We start from the raw sequence: 20,000 nt of genomic DNA on the forward strand, positions 1-20,000 counted from the left end.
GAAAATTACGCCGGTTTTCCCCTTATGACAGCTGTTTGGCACAAGCTATCCCAACTGGAACGCCTCCTAAGCACTTCTTCTTTACAGAGTTAGGGGAACTGGTAGGAGAAGCCACACCAGATCTTACTTCTTTGTGTACACATGGAGTGCAAGAACTCCTGGAAATGGAATTTTCTTCTTTGTAACTAACACCGCACACCAGTTTGTCCCACTGCATGCAGGAAGTGGATGAGATTAATCAGCTCATGCCTTCAGGCTGCAGGCAACACCACAGCCCTTGCTGCTATATTCCAAGGGGGTACATCTGCTATAGGAGCAGACAGCCTTGCTCGGCTCAAAGGGAGCATCTGTGCCGTATGATGAAGGGCTGGAAATCCACAGTGTTTCTGGACTGAGGTTTAATGATTTTCTGGCACATTCTCCTAATATCCATGGCAACTCTTGTGCTGCAGTATCTCTTGAGCCCAAATTCCTACATCTATTCTCTGAACAGGATGCCAACCACAGCAAACACCCAACTCAGCTTCAGGACTGAAGCTAGTATTTCTAGTCCCAAAACATGATTCCAGCCAATTGCTGAACGGGAAATCCCAAAGCTTCTCAAAAGCGTGGCCAAATTCTCAGCATCTGCATATTTGTTTTCCTACCCATTTCATTTATTTTTAAATGAGAGGCTGCCTGAATTCCCTCCAGGCTATGCCTTCTATTGTTTGCCCACACACAGACAGACTCACACCCCTACTATTCCACTGCCATGTAGAAAGAGAAAACACAGTGCAGAAAGTATTGGTATGTAGCAGAATTCACAGTCAGATACCAATGTATTTTGAGATTAGTACAGCTATGACAGGGTATATTTTGGTTTTGAACAATGAAGGTACAAAAAGCTGCTCATAATGAAAATGATGTTTTTAAAAAAGTAAGGAATGTGGGTTTACTAGTCCAAAAATTATCATCTCCCTCTGGATTTCACTTCAGGTCAACAGTGCCTCTCCTCCAATTTCCTTAATCTGACAGTGTCACAGCAAAGATGCTGATGAAATAATTTTAAGAGCATCCCACTGAACACTTTGCCAGCTTCCAGCAATCTGTGGCTTATGGATTCATGTATGCTTTATTGGCTTTCTCCTTTATACTTGACCTCTGCAGCATCTAACAACATCCAATTTGATGCTGTGTAAGATTCGAATTTGTAAGAAACAGCAAACTCTTGTTTATTATTCACCTCCTTCATGCTGCTCCTCATCGTACAACCCTGCCTAGCTCTCTCTTCTCCAGGTTGAAGAGTCTTAGCCTATTTAATCTCTCCTAGTAGAGAACAGTTTGTGGCACACAAAAGAACCGTGTCAGTTTTAGAAACAGCCGAGAGGTCTGAATGACAGACTCTTATAGTCAGAGCTGCACACAGCACCACCTCTGAGTGGCCCAGAGAGGACATACTTCTTGGGAAAGGCTGGTCAGGCCAAGGTTGAAGTCAGTGAATACATCCAACTGGATTTGCATTTAATCTTTTAGCAACTGAAATAGAGATTGCAAAGGAATCAGCACACAGTTGTTAGCTTGATTTACTAAGGGGAAGATGTTCCTAGTTACAGTCTCTGCCTTCTCCTAACAGCTTACAAACTTCTCACTCTCATTTTGACCACACCTGAAAGAGGGACAGACACCTGAATTCCAAGAAGTCAGAGGATCTTGTTAAAATAGAGAGCCAAGTAGAAGGGAACCAAGTTACTGTTCATCAAAGAAAGATACACAGATTGAGCTGAATTGTCATTCTAGACATCATGGAATCTGCAGAGAAGGAATCCCAAGAAAAACCAGGGCATTAAATTCTGCAATCACAGAGCTTCATCTTGCAGTTGCAAAAATGAATCACACATTTTTAGAATCAAAAACCAAATCAGGGAAGTGACAAATAAGTGTGGCTTCTTCTCCCCCACTTCCTCATACTCCAAGCTTAACATATACACTTCATGTTAAAGAAAAGCCATCAAACCATACCTATGGGCTACACAGTCCCTACTTGCCGCCACAGCACTGCCCTAGAGTGTCTGAGAGATACACCTACCATATCAGCTTTCTCACAGCTGTGAGAAATGCCGAGCTGAATTCCCACATGTTTGGATTGGGGTATTTCAGGTGGGGTTTTTTTTCCGTTTTATTTTTTTTCTTTTTTCTTCCTTAAGCAGTGTTGTTGTTGACATTTCAGAACCCTTAAAGCAAGAACAAGACACAGCTGTTCCAGCTAGAGGAGAAGCCTGAGTGAATGCAACAGAATTGCACAGAGCTGGAGGGAATTTAGAAGATCACTTAGGCCATGCTCACACCCCAAGGCAGGATCACTCATACCCGCGTTTGTTATTTCTCACAGACTCATCTAACCTATTCATAAAGCCTTCCAGTGACAGAGACTTGACAGTCTCCTCAGGCAGTCTATGCTATGGCTGCTCTCCTATACATCCTGGTCAGAAAAGATCATTATTCCCTTCTGTGCTGCAGCAGGCTTTTAGTACCTGAAGACCATTATGCTGCCTCCCCTCAGCAATCTCTTCTGATTAAAGAACCAGACTTAATCTTTCTTTGCATGGGATGTTTTCTAGACCTATTTCATGTTTTTTCATATAGACAGGGCCATTCAAGAAACAGTTTTGGCTCTCTGTATGTTTACAGAGAACAGAAATTTGGAAGCATGACTGCTAATGAACCCAGGACAGTTAATCACCAACCCTGGTGGCAACCCTGACTACTGTTTACCTCACAGGGTTTGCTCAACCCACTGCTGCTCCTCAGTCAGACACAGTTGCCCACCTGTTTTTCTCACTGGCTCTGTTTTGTATTTCAAGATTTGTAGAGTTGCCAGTTATCCCAAATTTCAAAATGAAGGCTGTAGATGTTAAGAGCTGGGTATTTTGGCATCAGTGTTATGGCTCAGGGGTCCCGCTTAGATCAGGGGAATGGCAGCAAGCATGTTTTCTTTTTAAGCTAACAAGAGAAAACACATGAAGAAAAGGGCAACTGATCTAAGTTTATGGCCCATCACAGCTCTAAATAAACCTCAGGTTTGAGAATCCTTATTAGTGCTAGAGAAACCAATACTTTCGTTACCACTCTTCTGAAGAAACAGTTCAGGGTTTGTCAGTCTGAGAAGGCACAAGAAGACTCAACCCTCTGTTCTGCCACAGGCACATGCTAGCCAGGGAAGGGAAGCACTGGCATCTGTGGGGACAGCAGCCCCGTGCCTTTCATCAATGTTAAAAAGACTGAAAGAAGAGCTCTGCAGCAGCCACGCTCTGCCCAACTGGCTGCTGCGCTAGATGCAGCTGTGATTTCTTACCCAGCTGAGTGAGAAGTTTCTGTAACCACATCCTTAACCCATTTCCAGAAGGCTTTTGATAGGGTCAAGCAGTCTTTGCAAATGCTGTAAAATACTGAGGAGGGAAATGCATAAGTGAAGACACCATAGGAAAAAGACATCCTGTTGTGGTTTGTGGGTTTTTTGTTTGGGTTTTGGGTATTTTTTTCTTTTCTTTTGTCTAACCAGAAGTACTTAGCAAAGTCTTTCCAGCTTGGATCTGTAACACACTACCTTCAGGTGAAGGACATGGAGCTTGGCCATCCACTTAAAACTAAAGACTTAGTGGGGCCCAAGAGAAGGGAGTGGATCCCTTCTGATTTACAGCATCTGTGAGAAGTAAATTAATTTTTTATGCTGCTTGTCACCTACCCATCCCTTCACATTTACGTCCTCCCTACAAATTAAGGGCCAAAGACAGAAAGCATTATTCTGTTCTCATTAGACTTTCTTATTGCTCAGGCTTTCCCCCGGCAGCTTTTAAGCTTAATATGTCACACCCCCCCGAAAATGCCTCCCTTCCCCAAAAAAACTTATAGTGCAAAACACCAGAACTGAGGGCTGTATGGTCCCTGTAGTCATGAACTTAATCTATATCACTCTGAACTGAAAATAAATTCAAAGAGAGTCTGCATTTATTTGTTTGGGTCTATGCCAGATAGCTTTTCGTCATAGACGGTCAATATATTACATGTACTACTGCAAAAGACTGCATAGATACTCAAGGTGCTCTTTTCCTCCCCAACAAAAAGTCTCTGAGTTCAAGGACTTCATAGCACCTTCACTTTCCAACATCTCTTGCTTATTACTTTCTGCTCCGTACCATGCCATAGAGGGGAAATGCCAGCAGGCTGTAAGGAAGTGTATTTTCCAACTTATTAATTCAGCATAAGGCAAACAACCCCTGATGTGCACCTGCATTCCTAACCAAGCAGAAATCCTGAAAAGGCAACAACAAAGAGGGATAAAATGATATCTACTTTCTTTTAAATACAGAGCAGACTTCTATGGCTTAGCAGGATATTGCCTCATTTCTTCTTTACCTCTCATTGGAATAGGAATAAATACATTGCAGGCAGCCATGACCTCTAACACTTCGTAACAGGAGCAGTGTAAGCACCACACTTTGCAACCTCCTCAGAAAAGACTAAGCAATCTGTGTATTTGGACAACCACAGCACATATACATACTACAAACAACAGAAAAAAAAAGAAGAAAAAAAAAAAAAAAAAAGAAGCTGGATTTACAGTAGGCAGGCAGTAGGGATAATGCCAAGAGTCCTACACACACATTGCTACAAGAAAAAATGCTTCCTTCTACAGATTCCACTTTTGGCTCAGTATTGGGGCCAGTTCTTTCTAATATCTTTATCGATGATATGGACAAGGGGACTGAGAGCACCCTCAGCAAATTTGCAGACAACACAAAGCTGGCAGGGAGTGTTGATGTGCAGAGGGCAGGAGGCTCTGCAGAGGGATCTGGACAGGCTGGACCGATGGGCCCAGGTCAGTTGTATGAGGTTCAACAGGGCTCAGTGCCGGGTCCTGCCCGTGGGTCACAGCAACCCCCCGCAGCACTACGGGCTGGGGGCAGGGGGCTGGGAGTGCCTGGAGGAAAAGGGCCTGGGGGTGCTGGTCGACAGCCGGCTGGACGTGAGCCAGCAGTGTGCCCAGGTGGCCAAGGCGGCCAACAGCATCCTGGCTTGTATCCAAAACAACATGGCCAGTGGAACAAGGGAAATGATGGTCTCCCTGTACTCGGCACTGGTGAGGCCGCACCTTGAATACTGGGTTTGGTTTTGGGTCTCTCACTTCAGGAAGGATGTAGAACTGCTAGAGAATGTCCAGAGAAGGGCAACAAACCTGGTGAAGGGTCTAGAGTACAAGTCTTATGAGGAGCAGCTGAGGGAAATGGCGTTGTTTAGTCTGGAGGAGACTCAGGGGGGATATTGCTTTCTCCAACTACCTGAAAGGAGCTTGTAGCAAGGTGGGGATCAGTCTCTTCTCCCAGATAACAAGTGACAGGACAAGAGGAAATGGCCTCAAGTTGCACCAGGGGAGGTTTAGGTTGGATATTAGGAAAAAATTCTTCACTGAAAGGGTGGTTAAGCACTGGAACAGACTGCCCAGGGAGGTGGTGGAATCACCATCCCTGGAGGTGCTTAGAAAACATGCAGGAGCAGTGCTTAGGGACATGGTTTAGAGACGGACTTGGCAGTCCTGGGTTAACAGTTGGACTTAATGATCTCAAAGGTCTTTTCCAACCTAAATAATTCTATGAATCTATACTTTCCTGTTCCACAAGGCACTAGGAACAGTTTGCAGAAACAGTTTTATCTTGAAGGAGGTGAAGAAGGGAATACAGCACTACTTTGCAGGGCTTGTGGAGCAGACATAGCTTTGATAAGAATAGATTGGGGATGCCTCTCTTTGCACAGATCTGTCACCTAAGGACAACATGTAGGTACTATACAAGGGGATGGCAAATCAGAGCAACTTGATATGCAGCAGTAGGAACATTAATGATGCTGGCACTGCAGCTGAGGCCTAGAAAAAGCAGTCTTTTAATAGCAGATGATGCTAACTAGCTTTTTTTCCATCATTGGGACAACCCATACTGGTGTGTTCAACCCCAGACTCTACAATGTCTCAATGCCCTACTGAAAGCACATAAAATATGAGTTTGCTCTGTGTTATCTGCTGATCTCAGCCCCCACAGACACATCCCACTCAGCCAAGACCAGAGCAGCTACAGAGTGGCCTCATTCACAGGATCGCTGAGGCTGCAAGGAGCCTCTGGAGGTCTCCAGCAAAAGCTGCCTGCTCAAAGCAGGGTCAGCAAGAGGGTCAAGTTCACTTGTGTCTCCAAAAGCACCTTAACTTAGCACTGTCTCCCCAGACATCAAACTGAAAGAAGGCAGAACTCTTTATATTTCTATGGACATTGCCATTTTTTGTGTGTACTCTGATACCTCAGCTAGTGACAAGGCATTTATTTCCAGATAAATAGCTACTAAAGGATGGAAATAACAAATACAGGGAGTCAGAAGGCATTCATGCCAAGTTCACTTGAGCAGACTTATAGTCCAAATACTAGAGAAATAATGAGATATTAAGGCTTAGTTCCTCAGATGGCTCCATTTAAATTAATTAAGGCTGGTCACTTTATACAGGGAATCATGGGGGTGGGGGTGTGTGTATCTGTAATATGCTTACACAACTAGATTTTCTCGTGAAAACATACTTCTGGCACCAATAATAGCCCTGGTTTATCATCTTTCAAAACAAAGGCATTAATTCTCTTTTTAAGAGGAGGCACAAGATGTAGTGAGCTGCCTACCCACCGCTTTCAGAGCCCAGGCTGGAATGAACTTGGCCTACAAACCTGTAACAATTAAACTACTTTCTAAATAGAGGCATATTCCTCAAAAGAGTTTTTTTTTTGCTTAGATAACCAAGATAAATGTCCCATTTACATGTTAATTAAGGTACACAATTCCCACATGCACTAAAATTACAAAAACACGTACTTTACAGTGTACACAGCAATAAATCTTATAATTAAGAAAGGAAAGACCACATTTCTTGAAGAAGATGCTTTTACACAGTTTTAACACTCCTTATATAGAGAGAATGAGCAGCTGGATACTGTACGCCTGGAGCCAGATCCCAACTTTCCTACAGCCCAGAGCTGCTGTGGTACAGAGCACTAGGTCAGCTACCGTGACTAGCTGAACTTACAGTGACAGGAAGGGTCTGACATTTTGCGCAATGAACCAATTTGCACAAGATTTGAAAACAAACTCAAGCATATGCCATGCAGACTACAGTGCAATGCAGTCTTTAGATTTGAATTCAAACCTCTTATTCTCCCGAACTTTCCATCTATAGTTTGTAGTAACCAATTATGCCGTAATATAGGCTTGCAGAACCTAGAATTTTCAAAAATGGTAACAGACTCCATGAATACTTTGTTGTTCAGCCTTTCCCCAGCTCACCCCCAGGCTTAGAAATAATTGTGTTGATAAAATAACACCAAGGATTTGCTCTTGTCTGTATTTTCCTTATTTATTTTCTTTGAATTTCATCCCTCTTTCCAGCTGTCCCTAGCTGCTATGACTATTCTTGAGTTCTGTACTGCACCAGCAGTACTTCATCCTGTGAATTTTTGAACAACTTTTTTAACTTCCTGAAATCAGTTCTGTAAATTTAGCCTCTCTCAAAATTGTGCCCCAGATGTGTAAAATGTGTAATATGATTTAGAAAAAAAAAATCCTTTCTTATTCCCTGCAAAACAAATTCAGCAGTTACTGGAATTGCCAGGCGGGGGGAGAGGGCGCTGGGTGTTTCGCTGCAATCTCCATGGCTCCAGTGAGGCTTGCACCCTTCTGTGATGTGGGGAATTTCTGAACTTCAGCCCAACCTTCCCACACCACAGGCTTCTCTCTCCCCCTTCAGGGCACCTCCACTCATACACTAAATCCAGCCGTAAGAGAATCACTTTTGGCAATTGTAAATCAAATCCTTTTTTTCCCCCTTCTTTTAAGTCTGCCTTGGTTTTGTGATCAAATCTACCTTATGATCTAGGTATATCACATCTGCAATACGATCTACTATAGGTCATACCTACTATAGATCTACCTATATCATATAGTACAGACACATAAATTTAAGGCTGTCCAGAGACCCTCATTGGAAGATGGTACTTTCATCTTCACTAGTTCACATGTAACTTTTGTTTACATGTGTGATATATTCAAGGTAATGATTATGTTAAGTGCCATCATTCTTACTACGTTTGGATCCTTGGCCTGAATGATTGTGTGGGATGAGCACAGACTGAGGGTGGTCATCCTTGGGATACTGAAGGTAAGCAAGACACTCACAGTAGTACCACAGATGCCCACTGCATCCCGGACTTGGTGACAATGAAGGCACTGGAGACATCCCACAGCACCTCTACATCAGAACAGAAGAGTTCTCTTCTGTTTCAATACACAAACATACAAGTTGCCTTTGAATGGTCCACTCAATCTTAAAAAATCTTTTTCCAAGAAAACAACAAAATACTTTCTCTTAATTCTCAGGAAAATTTATATTTTCCTTCCTTCTGTTAAGTCAGCTGCATCTTGTTAATTCCATCTACCATTTCAGGCACACCAGGTGTGAAATTCGTATCCCCCTGAATTCAGTCATCGTTCAACATGGAAACAGATTTGATCAGCAGAGTCAGCATTTTCTCTGTATAAGTTAACAAACATGAACATACAAAGGTGAGCACAAAGGTCTCACATAACAGAGCTTTTGCCCACTTTTCAAAGGACTGCAGCTCCAGCAGCCTGATTCCTCCTGCAGTAAGCAATAATGGAGATCAGCCTTCAGCTCTACCTCCCTAAGCAATGTCTGAAAAAATCATGTTAAATGCTTAAGCTCCTAACGCATTTCCAAAGCATCCTTTACTACCCCCTTAACTATTTGAAGCACATGAAATTTCCAGCAGTATTTTTCAGAACTTTGCTAGACTGAAAAAAATAAAATAAAATAACATCAAAGCCTATTATTCCATGTATTAACTTCAAAGTACATAGTTGCAGAAATAATTCAGTAACATTTAGACACTAAAAATCCATAGGAAGCAAAGGAGAAATTAGGAAATACTTAAAAAAAAAAAAATTGGTTTCTTATTTCCTCTCTATTCTTTATGAGAAAATCTGGGTTTCCTGTCAGGTTTCAGCTTAGGAGGGATTCAGAGCAGTAGTTAAACTGAAATGTGTCTCTGGTAGATACAGACATTTCATCATTATATTGTCCTACTGAATGGCCAGTATGTCGCATGAGGTGTACCATATCTGTATTATAAATGTGCTGTGCTCTAATGACTAACAAGAAAAACTGTAAATGATCTACTTAAGCAAAACCAGCTAATATATTAAGGGGATGACATGTTCTGATGAATCAAATAATTTTTTTCTCTTTCATTTCCCTTTAAAACTTCAAAGCAATCAAATGTTGTTTATGCATAAAATTTAATCCTTTCACCAATCTGTAATTTGATTGAATTTGCATACTCTATTTCCCGCAAGTCAACGTGAAGAGAGCATCATGTAATTGAAACCATTTCCCCTCCAGTCCTACCTTTGCTGTAATATTTTCTATTAGTAGTTCTATTATGCCTAATATCTGTAATGTTGGCAGATTACAATTTTCACTTAATACAACCTGTATTTATAAAGCACTAGGATGAAAAAAGAACAAATACATGAAAAAAGAAACAATAATTACCTGTCTTTGATGCCACACAGATCAATGTGTAAATCACTAAAATTCCCCAGGGAGCCTTGCTGAACTAAAATGAGGTCCTTGGGCTGGTTATCAATAAAGATGAGCCTCATACAGCCTTGAAAAGCAGTAATGGGATTTAAACATTGGGAATCAGTGAAATTGTCAGGGCACCCTGTGGGAAAAAGAGAAGAGGCAGAGAAGAATATTGGAATTTTCATCTATTTCTGCTGGGATTTCCTGATGCAAGAACTCAGAGGCTCACTATTCAGTTCTCACTCCTTGTGCCGTGCAACATCTTGTGTTATAAATCCTTCAGTAAGGAGATGGGGGGGGGGGGGGGGGGAATAAAAAAAAAAAAGTGAAGTGCACTCAGCAACTGGAAATATCAGAGTATGAGGTTTTCACATGTGTTAAGCGAAAACAAAATGTGGGGGGTTCCCATCTTATTTATACTCCACAGCTGCTGGCAACTGACTCCCATAAAAAACCCTGTGCAAATGGGTTAAATTCTTCTGCTGCAGCAACACACAGAGTAAAAGGATGAAATCCTGTGGACAGCAAGCAAGAAAACCATTTATATCTGAGCTTTCTCAGTATTTGGTCAGCTCTAAGATCCAAAGCCTCCTGTGCATCCTCACGTAGTGCTGTATAGGGCAGCGCAGAGGGTTCATCAACATCACAGCCTCACTACAGTAAGCAGTGCACAGAAATAGGTAAAAAGACAGTTGATGACACTTCCTTTTCCTAAATTAATGCTTGCACTCCAGAAAACAGAAGGTAGTATTTTTCAAGACTGTTCTTTCCATTTTCAAAATTGAGCAGAACTTACATTCATTTCCATGAGCACAGTATCTAAATACCTTTGTAGATCTGAGCTGTATGTCAATTAAGCTCTGAAGTTTAAAGTTACTGAGGACAGTGATATTTACAGGAATATCAATAATACTAGTAGTCCTCGGGATTTTTAACTAGAAAGAAAACCCTTGTGGCTAACACAGCTATGTAGCTTTTGTATGTTTTGTCAGCTAGATGCAGGTACACATTGGCTACTGTTAGGGGTTCTGACCTTTCTCCCTCTTAAGGACTGACCAAGAAGACTCTTCCATCTTCCCACAAGTGCTCTGCAGCTCAACAGGGGGCCTAAAATCAGTTAGTATAACATACACTCTTGGCTGCAAAAACTGTGCACATGGGGAGACTTCAATGGTGAGCACCTGAAGGTCTTCATTAAGAAAACCTGTCCTGCATCTGTCTGAATCAACCTACCTCCAAAATAGTAGCTGTTTCCAGAGTAGATCCTTGAGACAGTGGTTGCATGGCTAGCAGTGGCAGCGTTGTTATCCAGTGTCAGGGTAATGCGATGTCTTCTAGCATTGATGTTAACAGAATGCCAAAGCCCATCGTGGAGGTTGGTGCCTGGCAAAAAACAAGTATAAAAAGTGAAAAAAAGAGGTGCGGGAGACAACCATGTTCTTCAAACCTCCTTTTGCTTCCAGCTAGTGACCACAAATGTGCAGCTGATCCCCAAAAATGCAGAACCGCCAGCTGAAAAGAACTCACTTCTGGAAACAAACCAGATAGAAGAAAAGGCCCAAGAAATTGAAAGGTTTTGAGAGATTTAAGTAGGTGACCTCACATTTTAAGCTAATTGCTTCTGATACCACAGGCACTCATGGAGCTGTCCAGTCCCTTCATCTTTCTGGCAGCACATTACTACCATGTTGTGGGTATTTATGTCTGTCCATCTTCAGTCTGTTGGGAAATGCTTGTGGCTCATGGGAGCGTGCAAAGATCTCTGTTGAGCTTCTGGTACTAAACACATGCCTGAGACTGCAGAGGATTAGGTTCAGTGAGATGGTCGTACCCTGTCTCAGGCTCCAATATGAAACATGACAAACTCCAGTGGGTATCAGTAGGATTTGTGTTTCTTAAAGCCCTTCAGCACTAGGTTAGCACACAGTCTTACTGATGGATGTACCAAAGCCCTTCTATATTGGATTTTGTCATGGGTCTTGTGAGAGCTGCAATTGTTGCTCTGACCAGGAACCTATGAAGCTGTGAGAGATTATAGTACTGGGTAGCCTCTTTCTCTTCTCGACACTTGTGCAAAGTGGGAAATAATCTCTCTGTTTCCTTATTCTGAAAACCAGTGTTGCATCTCATGGCTTTTGAAATAACACCACATAGCTACAAAGAAACCCCACATCCATTCTGACAGCCATGAAAATCAGCGGGCAAGCTTCTGAGCTCACACACAGTGGTGCAGATCAAAAGTAACCTAATTACAGTTCAAAATACTCTACTGTCAGGCTGGAGTCACTGAGATCGAGCACAGACAACTAGTGTTTACTCCCCTCCCTAATGGAATATTTTTCATTGATGTAGCTTTCAGAAGAAACAAACGAGCACTTAGTGACACAAAGAGGTGTGAGAACAGTTCAAAACAAAATAAAAAAATTGTGGGTGTTACACGTATGAAAAGCCATTTCATTATGAATTTGAAAATGAGACAATTTCCACAGTAATGGCTGTTAACGCATGTACAATTTCCATAGAATAAGAGGCTGGTTTCCCAGCAGAAATGGGTAATTTTTCACTAGAACAAGTCCATTTTGAAGTGAAATATGCTGCTGAAGTTTGAAAAGATGTCAAAACAAAACAGGTCCCATTTGGGGCAAAAATAGGTCCATTCTTGAGCAAGCATGAGTTTATTGTGAGTACCTGACATCTGCAGAACATGGCACTTACACATGGAAAATATGCAGAAATTGCAAGTAGGCAGTTTAGAAATGTTTTGGATAGCACCAAAGGCTGGGCTCGGGTTCATGATTTCAGAACTACATAAAAACAAATACACCAACCAAATATTGACATTGTCTCAGCATTGTCGACAATTTAATTAGGACTGCAATAAAGGCTGGAAACTCAGTTTACAGCATTCAATAGCAGCAAGCTAAGGCGGTAGCAATCTACATGAATAAGGATAGATGCACGGCTGCCTCATTTTCTATCATAAAGGGGAACAAAACACGCATACGGAACAGCTCTGCTTTGACAACCGTCAGATTTTATCTCTGCTTCTTTTAATAGACACATCTGCCCTCTTTTAGTCAGTACTGGGAATATTTTAATATTACATATTTTTAAACAGCTGCTCTTGAAAATATCATTATTATTATTCAGTTCCTTCTGAGTTCCATCACTATTACTCATCCACCTTTGGAAACTGGGTATTTAACCTATGCAGAAAATTAATTTCCCAGTCTCCCACCCAGCACTGCTGCATAGCAGTGGAGTATGTGCAGAGGGCCCCGGTCTTAGAACATTTCAGTTTGGGATGCCAGCACAGCTTATACAGGTCACACTGGGATAGCAGCTGGGCTGTTCTGGTCATGCCTCTGTTGCAGAGTCTGAACTGTTTCCCTGTTGTCTCTGGGAGCCAATGTGTAGCTGTTCTGGTAAGTGTTTACAAGCAATTTCCCCTGAATTTTAAGTCAGAGAGGCAACCCTTTCACATTCTTGCATCCCATCAGCCGTACACAAAGCAACTTGCAAACTGGCTAAGGAGCGCAGTGAAGCGGTGTGAGGAGAGGAAGCCCGTGGTCAGCCTCTTTTCTGAGCATAGCATAAAGGGTGAGTGTAAAGCTACAGTTAGGGGAAGAAAATCAGCTCTGACACTGCCGTGACTTGGGCTGGGGAACAGTGCAGCACCTAAGCTGGCTCCCAGCTGACTTCAGCACAATCTGAGCATGGGAAACAGGGAGGTCTTCAGGTGACCTGACTGAAAAAAAAATAAAATTGTAATTGTTTAAGAACACAGAGGCTGAGCTAATTGTCAGGTAGATTGAGACTGGAGATCTCAGGATGCCAGCTTTTTATGCATAGATCTACTTCAAGCTGCACAGAGCACCTCTACCACTGGGAAGCAAGAGAAAATTTAAAAAGATAAAGACGATTGTGTGCTTCCTTATTTCACCATCCTTTCATCCTGTGGGGTTGGACCTTAGTTTTTTAAAGGGAGACAGGTGAGAATAAACAAAGATTAAGTACCTTCACTGATTTCCACTGGGTTCTCTGTCTCTTTCTGAATAAGTAGTGTCAATCTCCCACCATGGAGGTAAACCAAGAGGGGTCCCGAATTTTCAGACAATTCAGTGAACAGAAGTAAGCCGTCTTTATTCCATGTTCGAAACTGGAAACTGACTGACAAACCATCAATTTGAGGAGTCCCAGGTAGTAGCAAGTAGCTTCGACTGGTGCTGACAAAGGTGATAGGAACGATTTGTGGTTCTGAGCAAGAAAAGGTCACGTTCCCCTACAAATAATAACAAACAAACGTAATCAACATGACAATTTTTATCGGTCATCTCAAAACATCCATAGTTAAATAAGCTCAAATCCAGTAAATTGGATTTCTAATGGCCCGCAAGGCTGAAATAGGTATTGTTATTCAGGTACGAATCTTTGGAACTCATTAGCAAATGTATCCGTCCATTCTAGGAAAACACATTGGATTTAAAAATTTTACTTTCACCCTAACTGGGGGGTCGGGGATGGGATCAAAAATCAAAACCTCAGTTCTTAGAATCTAAATGTATCCAAATGTCCCATATCAAGACCATGACTAGGTGCAGAAGGGCTTATTTGCTAGCCCAGACAGACCACCTCCACATGGCCACATCTGCTTTGTGTTTCCCAGCACCTCCCATTTCAAGGTAAAGTTTAGCTTTATGTTAAGAAAATCAAACTCATTTAGATCTATGCTAATTTCAGGAACCGGCACCAAAGGAACAGTAAGTCCGCTTGCACTTTCACGTGCTGTGGGATGTGATACAAATGTCCTGCGTTGGCTCTGCACCGATGGGACTACAGGGGTGTGAATTAGGCAAGCTGCAATTGAGAAAACAAAGCATCCTCCAATGCATAGGGATCCTACCAAGCAGACTAGATTTATTCTACATAAGCCAAAATGCAGTGAGAGTGCTTTTTCTGCCCATTTACACCAATGTTAGATAATTTTAAAAGTAAAATCTCCCTCATCTCCTAAAATCTAGTACACGGGGCAAAATATGAGGCAAATTTTCTGGGTTTATTTCAAATATACAAAATATAATTTGCAATTGCAGTACTGGTTATGTTTTCTTTTACCCTGAGTGACACAGCCCTGTGCTGCTCCAAATAATGAAAGTCAACCTAATGATGATAATATCACAAATAGTTTAAAATAATTACTCCGAAATTATTTCAAAATTCATAAGGAAACTCAAGGAAATAGTAATTTGAATACAGTACTTATAGTGGGATGAAACAAGTGAGATTTCCTTGCCAGTGCTAGGTCCCATGCTTTTGATCAGATATTTTGAGGAATTATTAAAACATTAGATACACAGCAAGCATGGTGAAATCTAACACTGCTTACTGCCAAACTTAGTTGATCACCTCAGTCATCCAGCCCTGAAATCAATGGTGTTATTTACCCAGAAAAGCAGCACATTTTCTCAAAGCAGTCAGCAGAATCTGTACCAGCATGTACCACTGTAGTTTGTAGAAGAAATGACTCAACCGTTTTGTTCAGCCATCGTAGATTAGCCAGCCAGGTCAATCAAGCCACGTAATAAAACTGTAACAATGTATAAAGCCAGGACGCATTTAAACAGCCACGTCTTTCAAAGCCAATCCAGGAGATTGTTGCTTTGAACTAAATTGCTTTGTAAAATACCAACTGGAATCTGATAAAAACATCTGGGTAAAAGGCTTTCTCCATGGTACCACTTTTCATCAGAGCTGGTACCTCACTAACAGGATAATTATAATAACAGCACTTGATGGATGTATAGGAACTTGCACAGTGCTTGGGGAATTCCTCTTTCAAATCTCAGACAGCTGATGGAACTGTTCCCTATCACTTTCAAACGTCTTTCTTGTCTTTATATTAAAACAGGGGAAAAAAAAAAAGTTCCAGAAAGAGACCAAGCTATCACTGAATGAAACAACCCTTGATAGATTTATATCTATATCAAGTTATTTCTGTATTCCTTGCCCTGTTAGGCGCAGAATGCTATATACCACATTTAACAATGGCAAAAGGTTATCCATGGGTATATCATGTTAGAATAAATTTTGAGATATAATCCAAAGTTTATCCAAAGCCACCTGAAGATTAGTCAGGTGGAAAGTATGATGAAATTTGCTCTCAAATTTTAAAACTTTTCTACTAATTGTTGGCAGTTTTCTGCATAAAAGAGATGCCATAGGTTTGGTTGTGTGGGGTTTTTTGTTACTGTTGTTATATTTCTGTCTCCATTTTCATCTGAATTAATGACAAATTATAGAAAACTGTCAACTGCAGCGATATAAACAAATACAGTTAACTTACTCTAGAGCTTTTTAAAGGTTTAGACATTTAAGATGCCGATGACAAATTTTCTTTGCAATTCTAGACATTTACAGTGATTCAAGTAATTCCATACAAAGCAGTAAGACATTTACAGACCTTATACATATATAACACTGAAGCTTGGAGGAACGTTCAAACATTATGAGTCTGCATTCAAGTATCTAATTTTCTTCACTGGCAGTGGGAGGCTGTAACAAAATGCAAGACTGTAGAGGGGAAGATTTGCAACTTTTGGATAGGATTTCTGTCTCAAAGCTCTTTGCAGATTTTACCCACCAGAAGAATAAGCTATGCCTAGACTGACTTAATGGTGCCAGAGAAGGTGAATGTTAAGATGAAAAAAACATGTTTACAATGCACAACAAACCTTCAGATGACCTTAAAATGAGGCAGTGAAGACCTTGCATAGTCAATATGCTTTCAGCTGTTTGCAGCAGCACCATTTCAAAGTACCTCTGATACATATGTGTGGGCCCAAATATAAGGTCAATTTTCTGCCTGATTTTGATATATTTTGTCTGTGTTCTCAGCACGTGCAACTAGTCCTGAACTCATGGATTACTGTGACCCCTTGAAAAATTCAGCAATACTTCAGTCAGTCACACCAGCTAATAATTCACGCCATTCAAGTTCTGCATAGAAGTCTTGTACTGGGACAGGAGCAGCAAAGAGCACTGACTGACCCCACAGCCAATGCTGGGACACATGGGCAGGACCTATGAGTCTCCTCCCATGCTTCACCTGGTGAGACTTCAAGCTCTGTAGACTCTTCATGGACCACACTGAAGGAGAGAAGGTGCGATCCCACCTTCCACAAGAGCAAGCAGGTGGGAACGCATAAAGGCAGTGCTGAAGTATTCTGTGTTCTGGGACTAAAAATAAATCTGGGGGATAGAAAAGAGGCATGCTTGCCTTTTGGGGGCGTTCTTTTAACAAGGTATTTTTTTGTTACTTTTATTCAAGAGTTGAGATCTCCATGATGTAAGGGACATAAACTAATTTTAATCAGAGCTAAAAACTAGCTAGGAGATTTGGAAAACCATGTTAAATAAACCAACAGATGCTATGGAAACTTAAATCAGTTCAACTGACTCATTTAGGAGGGAAACATCTTCTTAAGCAGCATTACAGAGCAAAACCAGACTATATAGTGAATATACACGAACAATAACTGCTGATGTCCTCACACTGACCAATGCCATCTACTTAGAGACAATAACATGAAAATTTGGATAAAGAAATAAACACTACTGAAGTGGCATAGGTTCATATTACAAAAACTGTTATATTTGCTCTGAATGTTATTCTCAAATTATTCTAGCAAGCCTAAGTCAGAAAGGTAAACAGCTCCCCCTAAACCTGCATCTGATCAGGAGCATTTTGCTTTAATTGGCAGCAGTTCTGGAACTCTCAAGGGTACGTGCAAGACTTCTGGCAGACACTTGATTTTATAATTGAACCCAGTTTAACTGAAAAGTAAAAGCTCATTGGGTAAGAAATGGGATAAGAAGAGTCCAATCCCTAGAGAAAATAAAGGAGATTCTCAGCTCTACCAAGCCGCTGGAAACTTCAGCTATCATGTGGTGTTTGAGAATTCCATTGAGTCTATCATCTCCAGACTGATTAATGACTTCCCTAATAAACAGTGAAATCTTTTGAAGAGAGTTCTTATTGTTCTTACAAGATAAACCTTTTGAATCTAGAAATGTAATGGAGATATTTGCAAATTGTTCACTGGCTGCCATGACACTTGTCTCAAGAGTGCAAGCACCCCAGATTTCTACAAGCAGGGTATGGTTACAGAGTGGTTCTTGTTCAAGTAAGATGTTGAATGAACAGGTGACAGACAGCCTGTTACAACATTTTAAGGAAGAATCAGAGACTTTCTTATTAAAAAGAGAATGGAAGAACACAGTTGCTCAGTGATGAGGATAAAAGTGGATTACATAGAAGACCTTCTGAGCCATAGACTCATCCAAAACTGACTGGAGTATTTCCAGTGACTTCTGCAGGACTTCAATGACACCTGCAAAACTTTAATGAATCACTTCAGTCTTTTCTGACCTTTCTTCATGTAGTATTATGTACTGCTGCATGAAGAGAGGAAACTGCTGTAACACCACAGTCAGGGCAATTGTTGACGAGTTTCTCATACATCCCCTTTGCTCTCACAGAATATTAATCAAAAGTAGTATGTACTTGGGAAATTATTCAAACTGCCAGCTGAATTGAGATCCTCAACATCTAGCCTACCAAAAGATACATGTCAAGATCACAACTTGAACAGTAAGAACAATAAATAAGTATTTTCTGAGCTCTCATTCTACCTGCAGTTTAGAGCATCAAATGGGCATTTACCTTCCTTATTAATCACTATGGATACTATTAAATAAAAAGAATTTCTTGTTTTCTGCAGAGAATTAGAAAGAAAGATTTCATATGACAGGTAAAGGGACTAAAATCCCAGGCCTGGCTGAGATACAAATGTGGACGAACTGGAAAGAATGTCTCTAGCTTGGAAACTGGAGGACTACTTCTAGCTGTGAAGAGACTGAGGTTGTGGAAGACTTTGCAAAGAGAGTTAACAGAGGAAAAGAGATGACCTCTGATGCAGTTTTAAAAGGATAGGATTAAAGATTGTGATTCAACTCTGAGCAATTAGATTTCAAGAATGGGGGAGGTCCCTTCAAATCCTGTTTTTAAATTAACTATCTCAAGCAGAACAGATGTCAGCAGACCCACATAGATTTCAAGTACTTCTCAAACCAAGACATTGCTAAGCACTGAATGAAAAGCAGATCAAAGCAAGATGCCAGCTCCAACCTTCTGAAATACTGGTGCAAACTGTCTTCAAACAGGATGTGAGAGTACCAAGGCACACGGTGTTACTTAAGTTAGGACTAGTCCACTGAGTGAGCAATAGCGTGGCTCATACCTTAAGGGAAATTCTTATACTGAGGTGGGTTTCTCTTTTTCCAAGCAAAATTTCATGATGGAACTCTGAAAGCTTTCCTGATCCAAGTTTCATTGAAACTAACACATCTTTGTGATAACCAACCCTGTCATAGGGAACTGCCTACTCACTGTAGGCATCAAGCATGTCAATAAAATGTTAATTGTTTATCACATTGATTTGTTTATATTAAGTTTAAGTTCCTATGTGGAAAACGTAGCATTAAACGAAAAGGAAAGCATCAAAAAAAACCTTGAACACTGTAACTGTGACAGAATTAAGGATGAAATGCTTGGCTAGGTATTTCTAGATGTTCTTTGTCTCAGACTCCTAAGCTATGTCACTGGCCAGAAGTGGAACATGGGATTTTACCATTTTGATGCCCACAGTAACTGTACATTATTGTTCCATTATATGGTACAATAGCTACGAGTTGCTGACAAAAGATGGGAGCAAATATAGAACTATTTTGGAAAAACCATACATCATTTCCCTTAGAGAGACAGAAAAATGAGGAAAAGAGCACAGGAGGAAAAACACACACACACAAAAATACAGAATACTTAATATTTTCCCTCTGTGGTGGGTGGACCGTGGCTGGATGCCAAGTACCCACCAAGCTGCTCTATCACTCCCCTCCTCAGCGGGACAGGGGAGGAGAAAATAAGATGGAAAAAACCCTCATGGGTCAAGGAAAAGGCAGTTTAATAAAGCAGAAGCAAAGGTTGAGCATGGAAACAAACGCAAACAAATAATTTGTTCTCTACTTCTCATCAGGAGGTGAATGTTCAACCACTTCCCAGGAGGTAGGGTTTCAGTACCCATAGCAGTTGCTCCAGAAGACAAACACTGCAATAACAAATGCCTGTCCTCATATACACACACACCCCAGGCATTCTCTCAGTTTTTATTGCTGAGCAGATGCCATATAGTATGGAATATGCCTTTGGTCAGTTTGGGTCAGCTGTGCTGGCCATGTCCCCTCCCAAGATCTTGCCCACCCCCAGCGTACCGGT

General features: G+C 41.2%; 1 protein-coding gene across 2 annotated transcripts in view; it reads right to left on the reverse strand.

Annotated features, from left to right (window-relative positions):
• The window catches only part of CNTNAP5 (contactin associated protein family member 5), a 296,701-nt gene that overhangs the window by 123,499 nt on the left and 153,202 nt on the right, over positions 1-20,000 (reverse strand). For both annotated transcript variants that reach the window (XR_008748523.1, XM_055812801.1), the window contains exons 8-10: positions 13,685-13,949; positions 10,901-11,050; positions 9,635-9,806 (exon numbers count right to left, since the gene is read on the reverse strand). Coding sequence is in view for 1 of the 2 variants with exons in the window: in XM_055812801.1 (XP_055668776.1) it covers positions 9,635-9,806; positions 10,901-11,050; positions 13,685-13,949 (587 nt within the window). In the remaining variant the exon portion in view is untranslated. The remainder of the gene's footprint in view (positions 1-9,634; positions 9,807-10,900; positions 11,051-13,684; positions 13,950-20,000) is intronic.

This window comes from Falco peregrinus, chromosome 8, assembly GCF_023634155.1.
Source record: "Falco peregrinus isolate bFalPer1 chromosome 8, bFalPer1.pri, whole genome shotgun sequence".
NCBI classification, from domain to species: Eukaryota; Metazoa; Chordata; class Aves; order Falconiformes; family Falconidae; genus Falco; species Falco peregrinus.